Consider the following 15,516-nt stretch of genomic DNA (forward strand, 5'->3'; position numbering starts at 1 on the left):
CTCTCTCTCTCTCTCTCTCTCTCTCTCTCTCTCTCTCTCTCTCTCTCTCTCTTCCTTTTTCTGCCTCCATTAGCCTCTTAACTCGCCTCTCCATGCCCTGAATAAACTTTATTCTTTTATTCTATACTAAAAAAGAATTTTATGTTAGTCTTGGTAAAATCACTTAATTTAAAATACAGAACAAAGCCGGGCATAGTGGTACACACCATTAATTCCAGTTCTGATAAGGCAGAGGCAGGTAGATCTCTCTAAGCTCAGGGTCAGCCTGGTCTACATGGTGAACTCCACAACAGCCAGAGCTACTTTTAGGAGACCGAGACTCAACATCCACCCCACAGAATAGTAATAATAAAATTAAGTTAAATACAAAGGAGATTTTTTTTATTCCAGCACATATTGTTTAAAATCACAACAAACTTTTAAAACATGACTAGTATGTTAGTGTCTTATAACTCTTGGACACTGATTTTAAGCTAATTCTACAAATTGTATGCTTTACAACATTGTTGGAGAACGTGTGTCCGTGAAAGTGGGCTTTGAGATCTCATTGTGTTTAATATAGGTCAAAGATAGGTCTAGTGTTGCACAGTCTCTTTCTTCTGTCCATGGATCAAGTTGTAGAAATCTTACCATGTATGCCTGTATGCTACCCTGTTTTCTGCCATGGTGATGATGGATGGAACCTCTGAAACTGTAAGACAGCCCCAATTAAATGCTTTCCTTTATAAGAGTTGCTGTGGTCATGGTGTCTCTTCACGGCATTGAAAACCTAAGACAGAAGTCATTGAAGACATTGTGAAGCAAGCCTTTGTTTTCAGTTCTGATAGAAGGGAATGCATTTGACTTCACAGAAGTAGTGGTAGCTTGAAGGAGAGTGTGCCCCATGTTCTCAAATGGTGTTTCGGTCACCAGTCGATTGATGATGCTGTTTGGGTAGTTTTAAGAAGTATGGCATTGCTGAGAATGGGCTTTGAGGTTCACAGCCTCCCATCCTTCCTAGCTCATTCTCACTGCTTGTGGCTTGAGGTTTAGCTTGTAAACTCTCAGCTTGCTGCTCCAGTTGACATGCCTGCTCACTGTCATTCTTCCCTGCTGTGTAGTAATAAATTCTTATCCCTAATCCCCAATAAACCCTTCCTTCTACAAGTTGCCTTGGATGTGCTGTATTATCACAGCAACAGAGAAGTAACTAAGACCAAAGTCACTGTATCAGGACAGTTCATTTCCTCAACTAATTCTTGACAGAAATATTGAGGCAGACATAGATGATGATCTACAAAGCATTAGTCCTAGATCTCTATGAGAAGGCGTGAGAGACAGGATTCCACTACTTCAGTTTTAACATCTATACCTTTTTCTTTCTCCAGCCATTATCCTTGCTGAAATATAAATGGATCTTGATTTAAAATACAAGATTCCTTTAGAGGCATAAGAGCAGTAAGAGAATGAAACCTGCAGAGGGAGCAGGATTTATCAACTAGATCATTGACAGTTTAATATGCTGATAAGATGTGGGTTTTTATGCAAGTTAACTGATTGAATCAGCTTCTCCAATTTTGACACATAGGCAAAGATGAGAATGGCAACTGTAAACAATATGTATCATGGTTTGTTCCTACTTCTGAAGAAAGTCCAAGTTCTGCATTAAAGTGAAAACAAGAGCAATGGTTCATAACTTGGACATTGGTTTAAAATATTCTTTATGCTTTGTTATAGGAAAGCAGTAGATCATTCAAAAAAGCGGTTTGGTATTCCCATGGATCGGATTGGTAGAAACCGGCTCTCTAGTTCCAGAGGCTGATGGATTCTTATTGTGAGTACACTCTGAACAAGCATCCTATGGGCCATTGCCAGAAACCATTTCACACTAGATGAACAGACTCATCTTTAAGTGCAAATGTTCTTTTTGGAATGTGTTTAACTGATATATACACATTGGCAAACATTTCTCTAGTCAATTAATACATTCACATTAAATAATTTAGGGGGCTTTTAGAAAGGAAACACACATCCTACCAAAAGTGCCTAAACTTTTGAGATTGCAACATGACATTTTTACCTATCTGCAAAACTCACACTCAACATAAAATCAAGTTTTTAAAAGTCTCACACACGCACACACACACAATCTTATAATAGTTGAAGCAAGTTTACAGTTTGTATTAGGTTGCATTCATAGCTACCCTAAGGAATATGAAAATCAAAGGCTGCAGCATGGGAACACGTGAGGAACACCTAGATTTTATCTTTCAAATAGAAAAGTCACTTATCCCAATGCCTTATAAAATAAATTTAGCTATTTTTGTACAGTCATGTGCAATTATCTATTAATATGCAAGTATGGGTTAAGATTCTAATTAACACATGCCCTAGCGAACTTTAATTGTCAACTTGACATAGTACAGAACTATTATGAGAGGAAGACCTGACTGGGAAATCATGGATTAGATTGACCTGTGGGCACATGCATGGGTGAACATAGTACAGAACTATTATGAGAGGAAGACCTGACTGGGAAATCGTGGATTAGATTGACCTGTGGGCAACTGTCTTGCCTGCTAAATGATGTATGAGGTCCAAGTCTACTGTGAGCAACTATATCCCTCAGGGGTTGGACTTTGTAAGAAAATTAGCTAAGTATGAGCATGGACACAAGCCAGACAGTGTGCCAACAAACAGCATGTCTTGGTTTCAACCTCCAGCTTCCTGTCTTGAGTTCCTGCCCTGCCTTCCCTCAGTGATAGCCTGTGACCTGAAAAATATAAGCCAAGTTTCCTCCCCAAGTATCCTTTCATCAGAGAGCTATAGGAAGATGGTAGAGGAGCATAATGAAGCACTTTTTATTTCATTAAAATATATCATAAAAACAGTAAATTGCTTGTTGATTTTGAAATCTAAATACCATGCTTTCTTCCAGTAAAGCACATGAAAGTTCCATACTTCCCTGACCCCCCCCCACCAACCTCCCCAGATAATTCCAGCAACCTGCAACCTCTCTAACCATCCACATATGAAGACATAGGAATTGTGTTTTCTGATTTTTTTCATGACATTGACCTAATCCTTTCATACATTAAATTAATGTGTTTTTTCTTTCCCCTCAAATTTTCCAAAGTTATTATGAGGATCAATACTTTATGATATGACTTAACTAAGAGAATTGCAGATGCCCATGAGTCTGTTCATGTTGATATTCTGCAAGTCCTAAGCACCTAGTACCCTTAAAAATAGGAGTATGCACTGATTACAAAGAGGAATACTGTCTCTTGAATAGCACTACCTTCAAAACTTGCATGGAGCTGCTTCCCTCATATCTAGAAATAAACTAAATGTGATCACTCCTTGGGTCTGCTAACAACTGCTGCACTTATATTTGAACAGAAATTAGCTATAAACAGCCAAGTACTTCCTGGAATCAAAGGCATATCTTCCAATTTCCTGATACATTTACATAACCCTGAGATTGATAGAAATCTGACTGATTTTTGCATATTCCACTCTGCATTGCCATATCACATACTTTCGTAGTTCTGAATTCCCCCGAACTGTACATGATAGCAAACTTAGGAAACTCATTTTCATATGAACATTGACACACTAGACCTCTGGATAGAAAGAAGATATCTCAGCTGCTATCATGTCCAGATTCGTGGTACTGATGTCCAAGTTTATGCATTAGTGTACACTTATCAAGCTGCAATGTCTTCATAAGTATGGATCTTACTAGTCAAACCTGGAGACAATGATATCAGAAGAGAAGCCTTAGGAAGACATCACGTTTCTCTGTTATCCATTAATCACTGTGGGTTCACCTGCTCAATCCTTATGTTTTTGTAATTTCCCAGCATCGCTACCAATACTTCTCAGATATTTATTTTCTCGTGTGACATTTGAATGGATAACAAAAACCTATAAAATTCGCCTAAATTTCTCTTATTTCTGATATGGTTTTCCTACTGCTGCCATAGCCCTTTGAATTAAACGGTGGGTGCAATTTGCACAACATGGCATTTACAAGATACGAATTTAAGCATTGTTAAATGATGTTCACACAGTCAGACAAATAATTGCAGGCTTGAGGACATATAGTCTTGTTTAACTCTAACAATTTGCAAATTTGTTGCTGGATATTGGTGTAATTGACATTTTATAGAACTTGTTCACATCAAGATGGAGACATCAGGTGTTCTACCCTCTGGGTCAATGTTCTCAGTGTGGTCCATCAAGTTTTCTTGGTTCCTGGCTATTGATGTTGTTTGGCAGCAGCACTGGTCATTTTTGTCATTCAGCTGGTGAATGTGATCAAGCCCAAGTCTTTCTCATGCTGGGCTGGTGTAATGCTGCTTGCCTTTAGCTCTAACTTGTCATGGTGGCAAGCCACAGAGAAAGTATGTTCAAACTCTGTTTCACTTGGGTTGAGCTGAAGTGCTTTCCCGTGCAGGGGTTTTGGCTATGGGTTTTTACCTTCTGGGTTTCACTTTGAGTCTCCCAATGAAAGTGAAACTGCTCTCTAGTCTTGGGTTAAGATCAAGGCTACATACTGCTGCTAGGAACTAACAAATTTCCAGGGGAAATACCAATTTCTTCTCTGTTGTATTTTTGAAAGGAATATAGTCTGATGTTTATATGTTTTATTCCTACAAGAAGTACATCAGACTAAAGTTTAAAGATGGTAGAGGCATTGGCTTAAGCAACTCACATTCAATAGATATTCAAAGTACATTAATTCAAAGTTTGCCTAGGTGGAGTTAGAAACATCAGGGCTAATGTCAGAATTACCTTCTTAATGACATTAGAAGCAGAGCCCTTGATGGGGCAGTCACTTGTTAGCTCCTTAATTATGACTTTCCTTGATTGTGTGAAGCACATATCCACATATCATTGTTTTAAGTTGTCAATTTTATCTTAGCAAGATGTTGATGCCATTGTTCAGATAAACTAATAAAACTCTGAAACACAGCAGGAATCTCACAAATTCTAGTTTTCAGAAGCAAAGTATAGTTATCACTGTGTGTCTAAAAATTAACCACGTGTTAGTCAATCTTTCCTTGTCTGCCTTTTACATTTTCATGACAACATCCTTTGAACTAATATATAAAACTAAAAGAAACTGGATACTTGATATCTGAAAAACTGACAAATAGAATTTTCACTAAAAACTTGAGCCTAGGCTCTTAGGTTTATACATCACAAATGCTCTTTAAACTCACTGGTATTTGAAATTAATTTACATTATAGAAGAAAATATGCTGTGTAACTAAAAGCTGCCATGAAATACCATGTGGTGAAAGGATTGCATCTCTGTGAAAGTTGTGGGTTTTCCTCTGCTCTACAGAGTGCAAGAACACTTCTAACTTCACTTTTCACTTTTACAGGTGCAACTTACTTGTGTGAGATGGCACAGAACTATAGAAGACACTTCAGTGAAGTTCACTACCCCTTTTGTCAAGGAACTGGCCTTCTGAAAACCTTCCCAAAGCTTGATCCTCCCCAGATCATCATGTCATAGTGTTGCTGTGGTTTTAGTTTAGTTGTGCAGATCATTTCAGTGCATGGATATTTCTGAAAGTATTTTTCAATGATTCACAAATTGTAATGTGGCCCCTGAACCTACTTTTTAAAACAGCAGTCCAATATAATGCATTCTCTTGCCATTAATATTTTCACATTTCAGTTAATCAATGTGTTTTCTAGAAACCTAGTGTTTAAAGATCTGATGATCTAAAAAAATAAGAAATGAGCACATGGTGATTTATACAGGTTTCTTTAGTTTTTCTGAGGTTTGTCGAATTGTTGTAAACTTCAACTTCAAGCTTAGTAAAAAGACATTACATGAGTGTTTGCTTCAACTGTGTCAGAAGGCAAATAAATTTTGAGAAACCTGAGCAACTGTGTTCTTTAGAAACTAATAAAGGATAGTATAATTGGCCCATATGTAATAATCTGACAAACTCTGAATGTAAAAGACTCATTTGAAAAGAAGTTACTGCCTGTCTTGTTTACTTCTACCAGCCTAGGGGTGAATTGTTCAAATGTTTCCTATGTTAGCAGCTTTTCTTCTTCTTTTTTTTTTTCTATTTTTCTTTTTTTTCTTCATTCAATGTTTATAAGCTAAAAATCCAACCAAATAGTGCTTTGTGCTTTAAAAAGGGGTATTAAAATCAACATTAATCTACAATCTCTCATATAAATTTGTTTAATTTAATTCAAAAATAAGCTATGAGAGCAAGGAATACAGATCAACAGCACAGTGCCTGCCTAGCATGAAAGAGACAAATTTTCTGTATAATTGGTATCATGGCTCATGCCTGTCATCCCAGCCATTGGTAAGAGCAGGGTGATCAAGAACCCAAGACCTCCCTAAGCTAAGTAGAAGATTTGAAGCCAAGCTTGGCAACATGAGTCCTCTGTTTCAAAGGGAGAAAAGAAGGATGGAAGGAAGGAAGGGAGAGGAGGGAGGGAGGGAGGGAGGGAGGGAGGAAGGAAGGAAGGGAAAGAATTATTTAATGTGGAATCTAGTTCTAAGCCAATGTGTTATCTACGTTTCCAGGTGTTTGGAACACAGGGCCCACAATAGAGGAGCTAGAGAAAGTACCCAAGGAGCTGAAGGGGTCTGAAACCCTATTGGTGGAACAGCAATATGAACTAACCAGTACCCCCAGAGCTCATGTCTCTAGCTGCATATGTAGCAGAAGATGACCTAGTTGGCCATCACTGGGAAGAGAAGCCCCTTGGTATTGCAAACTTTATATGCCTCAGTACAGGGGAATGCCAGGGCCAAGAAGTAGGAGTGGGTGGGTAGGGGAGCATGGCAGGAGGAGAGTATAGGGAACTTACAGGATAGCATTTGAAATGTAAATGAAGAAAATATCTAATTAAAAAATGAAAAAAAAAAGAAGACAACACCATTTATAGGTAAATCACCTACCTAAATATTTGGTTAATAAACATTGAACATTGTTCTCTGGAATGAAGGCAAGCTCATTCCAGCAGATAAGGATAGAATAAGAGTGTTGTGGTGAAATGAACACCATTTGTGCTCCATGGCTTGTCTTTGGTGACAGGTGGAAGAAAGCAGCATTCTTTGTGGTTCCCGAGTAGGAAGTCCTATCTCAAAGACTTGAAGCACATGCAGACCTTGCTCTACTCTGCATCCATCAGAGATGTTTGTGTGTGTGTGTGTGTGTGTGTGTGTGTGTGTGTGTGTTTGTTTGTTTGTTTGTTTGTTTAGAATAAACTACCAGCCCATTATCTTTCCCTAGTGGGTATAACCCATCTGCCTAAGTTATTACACTTTTTCAGCTTTGCTCACTGGACACAACCATACTAACTCCTTTCCTTTTTCAAGGATTCCAGGTTCTTCCTACCTTGGCTTTTGCATGCTCTTTCCCCTTTTCTCCAACACCTTGAGGGATTATTTCTTCTTTCCAAGCACTTTGGCTGATCCTCACAGCATTGAAATTCAGCCCTCCAAATATCACATTTTGAAAGGACCTCAGACATATTGCTATACATTCAGCTGAGTTCCTCTATTCTACTCTACTCATAATAATGTTCTTTGTCATGATCTGCAAAGGACTTGCTTGGGTTCCCAGGCTACAAGTTATCTTTATTATGCCCGTGTTTTCACTCTTATCACAGGGCTTTGTATGTTTTTAGTTTAATAAATACTACAATCCCATCCTTTATCATTAAACACTGCACAATTATTAATACAGAGATAAAAATGCACTTCTCAGTATTATAAAGAAAAGAATGTATGTGAACTACATAACATTAAAGCCATCAACATTTAATTCTAAGGTTACTTTGAGAATGCTTCTGAGCCAGAGTGGATATCAGGCAAAATTAAGGTTAAACTCTGAAGCTTGAATTAATTTAACAAGCTGGTGCCGATATAAGAAAACCAAACCAAACAAACAGTTCAACAATGGGAAATTAAATCCTACAAGGAAAAGCCAATGCTTTCCTGGGGAGTTTTGTTTCTGAGCACACAATCTAGCCTGTTCAAAGCATGTAGTATGTCAAAGAGTTCCTGACCCTCTGCAGGAGGCAAATTTGAGAGGTAAGAATCCCCAAGGCATGTCATTTTACTACTAGTTTCTTCACATACTATTTCTTAGCTATCTAGTATCACTTTTTTTCGGTATCTACATCAACAATGCATCTCTGTACCTTAGCCATCGACTCATTCTTAGTATTCTCAATGGCAACTGTTCCAATTAATACAAAAAAGTACAAACATAAAAATGGGAAAGAAGCATAATGCATATTTTCCACATGAATTGAAACAATGTGATTCATTTTAACTAAGATGCCTTTTAAAATATTTTTTATTGACAGCCAAAAACAAAACATTGAGAGAGGACAATGGACTTCATGGAAGCATACAACAGCTCAATCCCCCCAGTTTTATCACTAAAGCCATTTTGATGACAGTTCCATTCCAGAGTGCAGCCAGTGCAATTGTTCACCGAATGAGCATTAAGTAAGCCGTAGCCCAGGGAGGAGCAGGTTCACAAAGTGAGAAAAATGATGTGCAGAACAAGGGCCAGTTTCTTAAAGCTTAAAACAGAAGTAAACTTTAATATGCATATTATGTATATATACATTACATATATATGTAATTTTTCTAGTTTTCTTCTCTTCTGTATATTCAGAAATATCTCAGACACAGTACTTCCAAAAGCAAGCTAGAGAAGAAAACAAAGAGAATTATTTTAAAATCTTGCATTTGCATAAAACAGTCTATGTTCTTGAGTAAAAGATGGAGACCATTTAAAAAAAAAACTATGTTTCCAATTGAACTGCTAGCTTTATGTGGACTTAAAATTATATAAGTTAATAATTCAAATTCTTCATCATACTATACATCCACAATCAAATAGATTCCCAAAACACCTTGATTACAGAGACTACCAGAACAGGCAGTGTGAATTAGAGAATAGTCCCATTTTTCAATTTTATTGGGCACCACTCCTCTGCATTATAATATATTTAATACAATCTGAGGATCATAGGGGCTAACCTAGGAGATTCGAATTTCACATTTTGCGTAATTGAAAAGAAGAGGTGTGTGTGCTAAAGAGATCATGTAAGTAAAAGAGAGGAGCTAAATGATTCTCTACTTATGTAGGGAAGAAAGGGGAAGCTTACAGATCACCTTGCAAATTACCAAATGATATTTACATAAATTATTCTTCATCATACTGAACCTTATTATTCTGATCACATTACACTCCTTCAGACAAATCAAAGGCAAATTTAGCAGCATTTCAGTCTTCAGATGCATCAATGACTCATATTAAATCTTTAGTAGGAGGAGTCATAATGCATTCTGAAATATTGCAGTCAACTTCTGTGAAGGCTGGAGTCTATTTTCAGATCTGAGCTGAGAACGTGGCCCTTAAGTCCAGTCTTCCTTTAATAGTTTGTTTTGGAAAGTCATCATCACCATGCAGTTTGTTCCTTCAGATATCTTTGGATATCTCTGTCTGGCACGAAAATAAAAGCTGACACAGAGGCAAGACTTAACATCACATGAGCAGTTAAGTGTGCAGTGGAATATAGTTTTTAGATATATTTTGGGCCTGGTTAAAAGGGACTAACCATGCGTGGTACTGCCAATAGAGTTGGTTCCTCCTATACATACAAATCATCTCTCAGTTTCATGAAGTTAAATTCCAGCCAGCTCACCCACTGCTGCCCTGGATGTCCACTTCCTCCACACTTGTGTTCAATACTGTGCACTTAGCAGCTATCTGTGGACTACATTACACTTGTAAAGAAGGTTATTTCTGTAAATGAAAATTCTTACTGCTTTCAGCTGGATGTGGGGTGCATTTAACCTTCATTCATGCCTGTTTATAGTGATTATTTCTTAGACGTGCCAGTAATCCTGACTTCCTGAGGAATGCATATTTTCTCATGAGCTAACCTTGTCAGGTACTTCCTGTAACCATCATTTCAGAACCCTCTTAGTTACTACCACATAGGAGCATGCTTTCATATCTCTAACTTTACAAAGAGAGAGAGAGAAAAAACAATAAAAACCTTTCCTTGATGCTTAAACCACTCTAGTTAATGACAAGTGCTTCATCAAATAAGTTTTCAACAAAAAGCTGTCTCTGCAGGCAGAACTCGATGTATGGCTGACATGCCTCACTGGCAAACTCATACCCCAGTGAGAGACATTGTATGAACACTAGGGTTGACAATGTCTGAGGAAATGACAACTGAGATTGTCCTCTGGCTTCTACACAGATTGGCACTTGTATCTACATGCACTCATGCACATATACACACATGAACACATATACACATATGACATGTCTGCTGTCTGTGGTTCCAGTTGTTTAATCATACCCCTTAAAATAAGATGCTGGCCCACTATTGATAATGTTTCATTCAGGGTTTCACCCAGCAGGTCTCAGCTCTCACCTTATTGATGCTATCATAGTTCAGATTCTGTGAAATTTCTTGAAATTTCTTTGTACTTGGTTTCTGTTTCCTTCCTTGGTATCTGCTCCTTCTCAGTCTTTGTTACTAATTCTTTCCCATATTCCCAACATTGCTCTTTAACTGCTCTGTAATTCAGTCCTTGAATAGTTTCCCTCTATATACGGAATCACTCTATGGATTGTCTCATCAAAATGCAAGATGTGAATTTGTTGATAAATGTCAAATTTATACCTTCCATGTGATCTGCTTTCCTTAATACCAAATCGATTTACTAACTGAAATCTCTACCAACACACTTTTGCTATCCATATCATAATAAGCCCGAAACATAAATGCCAGGGAAAGAACTCTCCATATGTCACTTACGTTCCTAATGTTCTCAACTGCACACAACCTCATTCCATTAGTATCAGGACCACTCCATAATACGTTCTGAAAGGAAAAGGCCCAATGCCCTCCTTTATCATGTCCTACCCTATTATGAGGCCACTGGACATTGTGTCGCACATAACATTTTGACAAAACCGTCTGGATGACAAACATCACAAACTGGGATGCTTTTTCCAATCCTTTTAAATGAACTTTTTTTTTTTTTTGCATTGGAGAAAGTTTTGATTTATAGGAAAATTGGAAATCACTACGAAGAAATCTTATGTACCTTACCAAATCACATTGTAGTCAGAGTAGGTATCACCAAAGAAACAAAAATAACAAACAAAAATGTTGAATGCAAAAAAAAAAAAAAAGAGGAAAGAATTCTTATTCCTGACTGATAGAAGTATAAGTTAGTCTACATCTTATGGAAATCACCATGGTGCTTCCTCAAAAATTGAAAGTAAGGGCTGAGATTTTTCAACAATTAAGAACACTGCTCTTAAAAAATACCCAAGCCTACCTTTGGCAGCTTAGAATCACGTATAAATTCAGATCTTAGGGATTTGATACCTCTTAAACTGTAAATACCTGCAGTTCCTGAACATTCACAGAGAGACTCAAATATATACATGTAATTTTAAAAATGCAAATAGAGATATCATAGGATACAGCTATATCATATCTGAGTATACATTCAAAACATGAAACAGCATAATATAGAGATGCTTATAAACCTCAGCTTATCACTGCAGGAGTCACAATAGACCAATTATGGAGTCAGCTGAGGTTTTCACTGCATGGATCAAATTAAATACTTGCTCAATCTCTCTCTTCCTCGCTCCCTCCCTCCTTCCCTACTTCCATAAATTTTATCATTTCCACATAAATGGATGAAACTGGAGATCATCATTTTAAGTGAAATAAGTAGATTTTAAAATTTCATTAAATAAAGTTGGAGTAAAGAGGTCATGGAAGAAATCAAACTAAGAACATGGAGTTTAAGGAACATTTCAGTTGTTTTCAAGGAAGTTGATATTAGTTATGGATAAGACTAAAAAAATTAATAAAATATTTTAAGGAAATATTTGTACATAAAAATAATTGTTGAGTTTCCTTGGTTCCTTCCTTCCTTCCTTCCTTCCTTCCTTCCTTCCTTCCTTCCTTCCCTCCCTCCCTCCCTCCATCCCTCCCTCCCTCCCTCCCTTCCTTCTTTTCTTTTCTTTTCTTTTCTTTTCTTTTCTTTTCTTTTCTTTTCTTTTCTTTTCTTTTCTTTTCTCTTCTTTTGTATTGAAAAAGAAAGCCTGACCCTCAGAATGAAAACTGTCTCTGGAAGTTTTAGACAATATAAACCATGTAGTTCCAACTGTAAGAGTTTGAAAACACCTGGGAAATTTTTGAAATTTACAAGAAACTATTTTCCTAAGTAAGCCATATGGAAAAGCAAAAATCTCAGGAAAGATGAAAGAGGAGTAACAATGCCATGGACAGAGAAATCTAGAAAACTGCCAAGTCAGAAGAGAACCCATTCTCCACCCTCAGAGTAACATGTGCTGTTATTAGGTGGCCAGAAAAATTCAGGACTACTAGGAATAACATTCCAGATGTTCCTGTCTCCTCTTCATTAAGGGGACAGGCGATTGCATTTGTCATTTTCCTATTCCCTTAGAAATTATTGGGATTTGTGTCAGGAAAATAACTTGGCTTTTTAGTTCAATTTTTTATATATATTTTATTTATTTTTTATTTAAGGTATTTTTATTAGGTATTTTCTTCATTTACATTTCAAATGCTATCCCCAAAGCCCTCTATACCCTCCCCCCACCCTGCTCGCACTCTATACCCCAGCCCACCCACTCTTGCTTCCTGGCCTGGTCATTCCCCTGCACTGAGGCATATATCTTCATGAGACCAAGGGTCTCTCCTCCCATTGATGGTCTAGAGACACAGCTCTGGGGGTTACTGGTTATTTCATATTGTTGTTCCTCCTATAGGGTTGCAGATCCCTTCAGCTCCTTGGGCACTTTATCTAGCCCCTTCATTAGGGGCCCTGTGTTCCATCCAATAGATAACTGTGAGCATCTACTTCTGTATTTGCCAGGCATTGGCATAACCTCACAAGAGAGAGCTATGTCAGGGTCCTGTTCAATATTTTAAAAAATACAACGGAAGAGTTACCACATTGCTCCTGATGGGACATGCCCAGGAAATCCAGTTGTTCATATTTTATGGAGTTAGGGCAATGCAATCCTTACAGAAATGGGATAAATACCATCTCTTTTATGGGGGGGGGTATTCGACTTACACTTCCATACTGCTGTTCATCACCAAAGGAAGTCAGGACTGGAACTCAAGCAGGTCAGGAAATGCAGAGGCCATGGAGGGATGTTACTTACTGGCTTGCTTGCCCTGGCTTGCTCAGCTTGCTCGATTATAGAACCAAGACTACCAGCCCAGAGATGGTACCACCCACAAGGGGACCTCCCCTCTTGATCACTAATTGAGAAAATGCCTTACAGCTGGATTTTGTGGAGGCATTTCCCCAACTAAAGCTCCTTTCTCTGTGATAACTCCAGCCTGTGTCAAGTTGACACAAAACTAGCCAGTACAATTGACCCCTTGTCAACTTGACACACAAACACATCATGAGTAAGCCTCAACCCTTAGTTCTTATTCATCCCCAAGATCTAAATAACTTTAAAAGTCCCACAGTCTTTACATATTAAAAGTTCAACCCTTTTAAAATATCCAATATCTCTTAAAATCCAAAGTCTTTTTACAATTAAAAGTCTCTTAACTGTGAGATTCACTAAAATACTTCCTTCAAGAGGGAAAAACATCTCTTTTTAAAGAAAGATCAAAGGATCTGGTGGTGTGCTAACCAGGTAACATGGGGACTTCCTGATATTTACCATCTTGAGTTGTCAGTTTGTTGGTGATAGCCCATAACTAATGCTGCCAGTAGGATTAGCATGTATAACTTTTTAACTGAGTATGTTCATAAACTGAACACCTCTTCTGAGTTCCTACTCTGCCATGACCTCCCTGAAAGTAGTTAAAATATTTATAGTTGATATAGTGGCGAAATATGAAGGTGCAGAGCTATGTGCATTGAACATAGTAATACTGAGTATCTGAGACTTAGATTAACATTAGATACACAGCACAGTTTAAACTGCACTAAGGAAGAGTCCAACCAATCTCCATTTCTACAATTTCAATATTTCTTCTCTTCCATGCTTTCTCCAACTTAACCTGCCCTTGGCTTGATAAATATAAAGTAGGCTCATTTCCTACTTTCTCAGATAGGCATTGTAGGGTCATTTTAATGCCCAGCATTTTTTTTTTACACCTCAGATGAAATCCCACAAAAATCATCCTTCACATACTGTTCAGTACATATCCATAGTTGAATCCCTTTGTAATTTGCTTCTGCTAACCTCATTCTAGTGATCACCACTGAGGAGCCTCCATCCTGCACTCTGCTTCCTTTTCTGTGCCTGTTTGGGGTATATGTAGCATATGACACTAAAAATGGTTCTGATAAATTCTGTTCACAATTAATAACTTATTTTCTCAGAATCCCCCATTATTTTCTATGATGGAAAGTAGAAAGGAATATTGTAACACTCTTTAATAAAGCTAATGTTTCCTTCCTTTCCATCATTTCTCCACTTTACCTCATACCACTTATTGCTTTACACACATTCCTAATTGTATGGTTTGGGACATGTAATCTAATCTCTATAAAATATAGTTTTCTTCTATATAAAATAGTCATAGCAATAATAAAGAATAAAATAAAAATTATGGAACAATTATTGAAGTGTTAAGTATACAGAATAGTTATCATATCTCAAATAGCATTCTGAATTAGATTAAATAATTTAGTTATAACAAACTATAAAATTTATCTTTAGTTAAATATAATTATATTTGTATATGGACAAAATTCCAATTCATAAGAAATGTATTGCCTGAGGTCACAGAGATAGGGATTAGCAAAGTTAATATTTGAAAACAAGCCATATAGCTCCAGAGAGTAAATGCTTAACCATGATGTTTGAAAATATCAGGATATAAAATGGCTAGTATGAGTTAAGTTGTTAATGCTATCTTAACTTCTTTCATTTTAGGAGTATTGTAAAAATATTCTTTTATTGATGTTATAGACATATCAGGGTGGTGATAAGAAAGTCAAATACACTTTAATAGATTCACATATTAAGGAACTGGAGAAACACATATAATAGTTACTCTTTTGTTCAAAAATAGGAACCACGTTCTCCAGAAACAAGAAATATTAGAAAAACTATGGAAATCTAGTAATTAAAAAAAATAATTTTCTTAAGAGTACATGTGTGAGTCAAATCTTTGTTTATAACACATACTGTAGCAATATGGCTTCTATTTATGTAAAGTAAAATATTAACTTGTTTTAAAACTTGATTATTTCTAATTCCATCCTTCTGATTTCAATCTTTAGACCAAAATGTGGAAGGTAGATGAGAGTTTTAATCACCAAGGACTTTTCCATTTAAAACTGAAAAGTGTGAGAAAACCGGTTAACCATTATTGCTGTCATTAGAGGGGCAGGTATATTTGTACTGCAAAGCTTTTTCTTAGCAACATAATCTTTATCTTTATTTCAGCCTAAGAACCGAAAAAAACATGTCAACACTA

General features: G+C 37.0%; 2 protein-coding genes across 3 annotated transcripts in view; one reads left to right on the forward strand and one right to left on the reverse strand.

Moving 5' to 3' along the window:
• Window positions 1–6,175, forward strand: part of Ostn (osteocrin) — a 45,026-nt gene extending 38,851 nt beyond the window's left edge. Inside the window, exons 4-5 of one of the 2 annotated variants that reach the window (XM_021185349.1) lie at window positions 1,717–1,813; window positions 5,376–6,175. In XM_021185349.1, the coding sequence (XP_021041008.1) occupies window positions 1,717–1,801 (85 nt within the window). In that variant the 3' untranslated portion in view covers window positions 1,802–1,813; window positions 5,376–6,175. The remainder of the gene's footprint in view (window positions 1–1,716; window positions 1,814–5,375) is intronic. The other variant, XM_029470661.1, reaches the window with a different exon arrangement.
• A 9,242-nt stretch (window positions 6,176–15,417) lies between these two features.
• Window positions 15,418–15,516, reverse strand: part of Uts2b (urotensin 2B) — an 8,045-nt gene continuing 7,946 nt past the window's right edge. Inside the window, exon 4 of the mRNA XM_021185604.1 lies at window positions 15,418–15,486. Coding sequence (XP_021041263.1) covers window positions 15,418–15,486 — 69 coding nt within the window. The remainder of the gene's footprint in view (window positions 15,487–15,516) is intronic.

Source organism: Mus caroli, chromosome 16, assembly GCF_900094665.2.
Source record: "Mus caroli chromosome 16, CAROLI_EIJ_v1.1, whole genome shotgun sequence".
Taxonomy (NCBI): domain Eukaryota; kingdom Metazoa; phylum Chordata; class Mammalia; order Rodentia; family Muridae; genus Mus; species Mus caroli.